Source organism: Octodon degus, unplaced genomic scaffold (genome assembly GCF_000260255.1).
Source record: "Octodon degus isolate 3935 unplaced genomic scaffold, OctDeg1.0 scaffold00184, whole genome shotgun sequence".
Taxonomy (NCBI): Eukaryota; Metazoa; Chordata; class Mammalia; order Rodentia; family Octodontidae; genus Octodon; species Octodon degus.
The window spans coordinates 1,094,811-1,101,225 of NW_004524760.1; the positions used below are offsets into that span (position 1 = coordinate 1,094,811).

The window sequence follows — 6,415 nt, forward strand, 5'->3', positions numbered from 1 at the left end:
AAAGAAAGAAAGAAAGAAAGAAAGAAAGAAAGAAAGAAAGAAAGAAAGAGGGGTGGGGGAGATGGCTTAGTAGGATAAGCGCTTGACTGGCAAACGCAAGGATCTGAGTTCAATCCCTGGTTCTGCCAAAAAAAAGAAAGAAAAGAAGAAAAAAGAAAAAGCAAGCAAGCAAGCAAGCAAGCAAGCTAGCCAAGTAAGCAAGCTAGCTCGGTATAGCACTCAGGAGTCTGAGGCACAAGGATCACAAGTTCAAGGCTGGCCTAGACTATATAGAGAGAGCTTGTTTCAAAACACTGAGAAAAAAATAAAAATGCTCAGTATGACTCACCCATTCCGGTCATATTTCTTGAATACTGGGAAAGCCTCCAGAGGGTCTCCAAGCTGGGAAGGAAAAAGAAGAGTAACATAGACAGGTGAGAAGTGCTGGCTCTGCCCAAGAGCCCTGCTGTCTACGAATAGGACACTATAAGGACTTATGACAGGAGGGCCCAGAAACAGTCCTCACAGGGCCTCCATCTGCCTCAGATCTTTAAATCATAGACGTGGGAGGCTTAGGAAGGAGGCCCAAGAGTTAAGTTTAGCTTCATTTGACAGGATGAGAACAGATTTTGCCAGGCTATGGGCATAATACCTACTCACAGTGCCACTAATCTAAAGAGGGCAAATGGTCCCTTTGAGCACTTCTGGGAAGAAGCCCTCAACTAATTTCATCTGCTCCAAATATCAACATAAAATCATGCTCCTGAACTGAAACCTTATAGATGTGGAAAATTTATTATAAGTGAGCTAAAAGAGTAACAAAATGTGAGATAAGGAATGAGGGCAGGGACGGCTAGAATTTCTCAGGTTCAGTTTACCCATCTGGTGTCAATTCACAGCTACTCTTCCCTTGACTATAATCCTTGAGACCAGGCCATGATATCCTCTCATGCCCAGGACAGCCTTCAGTATATCATGGGTAATCAATAAATATCTGGGGCCAGGGAGATAGCTCAGTAGAATAAGCGCTTGCCTGGCAAGTGCAAGGGCCTGAGTTCAATCCCTGGTTCCGGGGGAAAAAAAAATCCTGAAGGAAATAAAGAAAATTATACATATTTTGTTACAGAGGTTTCTTCTCTGAAACTATCAGTAAGAAGCCACTTATTGCTGAAATCTACATTTCCCTGAACACCTGGACAAAGAGCTGGCACCACCTCCCAACTTTTCCTCTACTGTAAACCACAAGAGGCCTGGGTAGGTAGTATCACAATTCTGCCACAGGGTGGAGCTAAAAGAAATAAAATTAAAAGCCAAGTTGAGGTTCCAAGAAGCAAGGAATGGAAAGCAGTCACCCTGTTGGCAGCATCCACTTTGGCACAGACGGCATCCATGGCTGCACGTTCCTCCAAGCGCTTCTGCTTCTTCTCCTTTGCTTTGCTTGACTTTCTCTGCAGTAGGGAAAAATAATACAGGCTTAAGGGCTCTGGCCTACCAAAGTCCTGACTTTCTCGTTGAGGAACTGAAAAGGCCCATGGTCCTTACAGGATGCCACACACAGTGTGTGTGAACTATGAAGAGACAGTATTTCCCATGTCGTGACACTTAGTGAGTCTCACTAGATTTCTCAGCTTTCTTTCAGGAAGTATACTGATCCTGCTGACACCAGTTCACCAGGAGAACTCGGAGACCTGACAATGCCCACAGCAGGCCCAGCTCCAGCAGTGATGAATATTTTACTTATTTGCCCCTTCATAAGGAAGAAACCCCCAATTTCAAACCCATTTAGGCCAGCTTTCAGGGAGACAATGGCCACTGAGATAGCCAATGACAGCTGTTCCTAAGTACAGTGTAAGCTTACACAGTCTTTTGTGTGGTTTCTAGCCACAAGAGACCAAAAAAAAAATCTGGCCAAGGGCAGCCCTCAGAGATCTGAGTCCCATTTCTAAACAAGAACCAGGGTACTCTGGCTTAAGGGTACAGACCCATTACCCCAAAAGTCCTGCTCAGCCAAGGCCAATAAATGGTAGGCACACTATGCACTTAGCAAAAAAAAAAAAAAAAAGCAGACCAAAGAACCCTAAGGGGTTCACCTCAGGCCACAGGCAATGCTGCCACATGGTAAACAAGACCAAACTCTAGGCACACAGGCAGCAGCAGAGGTGGGACAAAGGGAGGTCCCTGCACTGAGGGGGGAAACAGCAAGCTGTGTAAAACTACACCTAGATCCCATACTATTTTGATGCTAATGTGGGTTTTTCTCAAGCCTAAACAGACTCTCTTACCTTCTGGTAAAAAGCTGAATAACAGAGAAAGGCTCTGGAATCTGACAGAGCTCATCCAAACTTTTTTTTTTTCCACATCAAACAGGTAATGTGCCCACAACGTAACAAGGTTTGAGAGAGGCACATCTCATGCATAAGGCATGAACACCCAATCATCACGTTCATGAACTGAAGGATCATCCAAACTCTTTCTGTTCTCTACTCTGCAGGTCCCAAGACAGAACAGAGCCCCTACTGGGCCTCCTTCCCCTGGTCTGTAAGTGAAGGTCCTAATACCCTTTGAGTGGTATTAACCCTGAGAGGCTCCTACAATAGGTGCTCAATAAATGGCAGTTCTCATTTTGCTTCCAAAGAGGAACAGGCAAACAGAAGTGCTGGCCTACTCAGTCCAGTACTCCCAAGACAAAGGCAAGTAGGCTCTATTTCTGTGAGTGGTATGGCCTCCTGTGATCCCATCCTCTTCTCTAGGAGCTCACTGGAGAGAGTTCTAACAACTCCCAATTACAGCTTTGCTTTGCCCTGACACTGGTCCCAGGAAAGAACATGTAGAGCAAGTAATAGTCACTGGGAAAGTTTCTCAGAATACATACTACTCTCGATTTCTTTCTTTGTATTAATGTATTTGGTACAGAGTTTCACTATGCAGCTCAGACTAGCAGTGATCCTACTGTCTCAGTCTCCCCAGCGCTGGAATTACAGGCATGCACCACTACACCCGGGGTGTGGGCCCAGCACAGCACGTGGTGCTGGGATTGAACCCTGGTCCCTATGTTTGCCTAAGCAGGTGCTTAGTCCACTGAGCTATCTTTTGCTAGCCTTCTTTCTTTCTCTTTCCTTTTTCTCTCTCTTTTGTTCTTTTTTGGGCTGGAAATTGGATCTTGTATATATTTTTTTTAATGTATTTGGTTGCTACAGAGTCTCACTATGCAGCTTGGACTCATAATGATCCTCCGGTTTTCAGCCTCCCCAGCGCTGGGATTACAGGTGTATGCCAGACTCTGTGGCAGCTCAGCCTGCCCTGAGAATGGGGCTGGTGTGGTATGTGGTGCCAGGGATCAAACCATGGTCCCCGTTTGCCTACACTTGGCTAAGCAGGCACTTTAGTCCACTGAGCTATCTCACCACCTCCCTCGTTTTAATCTTTTATTTATTTGGCACAGGGTCTCATTATACAGATTGGACTCATAGTGATCCTCCTGTCTCCGCCTTCCTTTAGTGCTGGGATTACAGGCATGTGCCAACACTTCCAGTTTTGGTAGCAGGTCAGCAAGGGGTGGTGAAGCATGCAGTAGTGGGGATCACATCCAGGTCACTGAACTTGCCAGGTAGGCCTTGGACAGCTGAGCTATCTCCTGAGCCCTGGACCCCATACTTTGTACTTTCCCACTCAACTACATCCTTACCCTTTTTTCTCTCTCTCTCCCCTCTCCCCCACCTTTCTTTTTAGCAGTGCCAGGGATCAAACTCAGGACCTTGTGTTTGCCAGGCAGGTGCTTATGCCACTGAGCTATATCCCCAGCTCTTTTGTCTTTTTGAGACAGGGTCTTGCTATACAGTTCAAGGCTAGCCTTGAACTCACTATGTAGTGGAAGGTGGTCTCAAACTCAAAATGATCCTCTTGCCTCAGCCTCTGGAATGCTGGAATTATAGGCATGCCCACCACACCTAGCTACCTCAGTTCTTTTAATTGAGGCAGGATCTCATTAAGTTTCTAAATTGCCCAGGTTGGGCTCAAACTTATGATATGCCTGCTTCAGATTCCCAGAGCACTTCAATTACATGTCTACACCACCATGCCACCCTTCCTTCATCTTCTAAAGAATGACACTTTAGGGCCAGGAGATAGCTCAGTAGAATAAGCACTTGCCTGGCAAGCGCAAGGTCCTGAATTCAATCCCCAGTAGACCCCCCCCAAAAAAAAGAATGACAGGGGCTGGGGAGATGGCTCAGTGGAAAAAGTGCTTCCTTGGCAAGCACAAAGGCCTGAGTTCAATCTCCAGGTCCATAAAAAAAAAAAAAAAAGAATGACGCTTTAATTCTTATTTGAAATACTAGAAGGTAAAACAGTGTTCAGATATCAGAACTTACATGGATTGTTTCTCTTTTTTTTTTTTTTTTTTTTTTAAGTTTTAGGGAAGAATCTACAGGGTGTTTAGGGTCTCACTAATAGATCGAACTCATAGTGATCTGCCTGTTTACAGCCTCTCAAGAGCTGGGATTACAGGCATGCACCACCACACCCAGTCTCAATTGCTGTCTCAGCAAGCTTAGGAGTGGGGCAGGCACAGCAGGCCCAGGGATTGAACCCCCCAGCCCCTACGCCTGCTTGCAGGCACTTTAATCCACTGAGCTATCTGGCTGGCCCTGGATTGTTCTTATTAGCACAAACTCTACAAGTAGCAGCTAATAACTATCTTCTGGCTGAATGCCATGCTTCCAAGAGAAAGGGACATGGTCTTTATAAGGCAGCACTCTACACACAGAAACACTCCCTCTAGCACTATTAGGGTTTTTCTTTTTTTTGGGGGGGGGGGCAGGTATCAGGTATCAAACTTAGGACCTCACACTTGCCATGTAGGCACTGTACCACTGAGTTACATCTCTGGCCCCACCAGTAGGTTGTTTGGGTTTTTAATTAATTTATTTGTGTGTGTGTGTGGCCAGCTCAGCCCACCAGGGGGCAGGGCTGACTGGCATGTGGTGCTGGGGGATTGAACCATGGTCCCTGTGCTTTGCTAAGCTTGTTCTAAGTAGGTGCTTTAGATCACTGAGCCATCTCATCAGCCTGGTTGTTTGGTTTTTTAAAAAATTTTATTTTTTTAATTATTTTATTTTTTTAATTGAGAAATAAATATGAATGAGACAGCTTCAAAGCTGATTAATAGGACAGTTTCAATAATCAACACATTGTACATTGTTATCTTCTCAGTGGTTAGCCATAGTACAAGAAGCAGACAGGATATCCTCTCCAAACACTATTAGTACACCTCTTTCTTCTCACTGAATTAAGCAAAAGTAGCTGTATATTTATCCTAACTACTTTGTATATATAATACAAAATGATCTTTCCTTTGTATCCCCTTTTTTAGTCTTGTCAGAGGTGGATATTCTATTGGCATCTAAATACTATAGGTGTTTAAATTCAGTTAAACAATCCAACACTGTCTAGCAGTCTATAATATTAGTGGGTTATCCTCAGAAGTTATTGACTTGAGCCTTTTATAGCTCATCGTATTAATATGGCTTTACTTTATATACCTTGTTTTTATACTTTTCTGCGGGATGGTTAAGACCAAGATAAAGCAAGACCTATATAACAAGAAATGTAACTTTTGTATCTGATAAGGTCAGTCAAGTACTCTCAGGATTTATCCTGTAACCCTGTACTGCACTTTGTGGACCCTTTGTCAGTGTCAGTCTTCATGGAGGATAACCCACTAATATTATAGACCGCTAGTCATGGCCACTGCTTGACCAACTTGCTCTCTGTGAAAGCCTGAGAAAAATGTTTTTTCTCTCCATGTGACTCTCCCCAGGCACACTATACATCATCGATCACATTCCTCTATGGCTCCATAATCTTCTTGATCAGAAAATTTGGAGCACAACTGAATTACATGTTGTTACAGTACAGGTTCTCTTATGTCCTGAATCTTCACTGACCTTGAAAGGCTAGGGCCAAAATGTTGGCTGACCTTGCAGCCCTTCCTTTTCTCCAATTTGGATCTGCTAACTTAGGTTGTTAACCCTCCAGAAGAGAAGCTTATTACTAACCTGCAATATATGCAGTTCAATTTACCCTGTCTGTCTAAATATCAAACATCTTTAGTATATCATGGAACAGGTATTTTCCATCAAATACTGATATGTTGAACTTTAAGTTCTTACAGAATATAAAGGAAAAATAATTTTATAAAAGTAGAAATAAGCATTAACATATTTTTACAGAGAAATTTAGAAATCTAACCATATACAGAATTGTAACAGGACAGATATGTGACATTTTTTTCTTATTCTTGTTTTTTTTTTTTTTTCCCCCCCAATTTATTACCCTTTAAAAAAAAAAGTCTTTGGGCCCGGGGAGATGGCTCAGTGGAATAAGTGCTTCCCTGGCAAGTGCAAGGGCCTGAGTTCAGTCCCCGGTTCTGAAAAAA

The 6,415-nt window shown here is 43.5% G+C and overlaps 1 protein-coding gene and 1 non-coding gene across 2 annotated transcripts in view; both read right to left on the bottom strand.

Moving 5' to 3' along the window:
• Window positions 1-6,415, bottom strand: part of Naa40 (N(alpha)-acetyltransferase 40, NatD catalytic subunit) — a 22,800-nt gene that overhangs the window by 9,998 nt on the left and 6,387 nt on the right. Inside the window, exons 2-3 of the mRNA XM_023704000.1 lie at window positions 1,332-1,427; window positions 329-381 (exon numbers count right to left, since the gene is read on the bottom strand). Of these exons, the coding sequence (XP_023559768.1) occupies window positions 329-381; window positions 1,332-1,427 (149 nt within the window). The remainder of the gene's footprint in view (window positions 1-328; window positions 382-1,331; window positions 1,428-6,415) is intronic.
• On the bottom strand, window positions 2,337-2,438 carry LOC111813370. The gene has a single exon (XR_002818652.1). It is a non-coding gene; the product is annotated as a small nucleolar RNA U13 (small nucleolar RNA).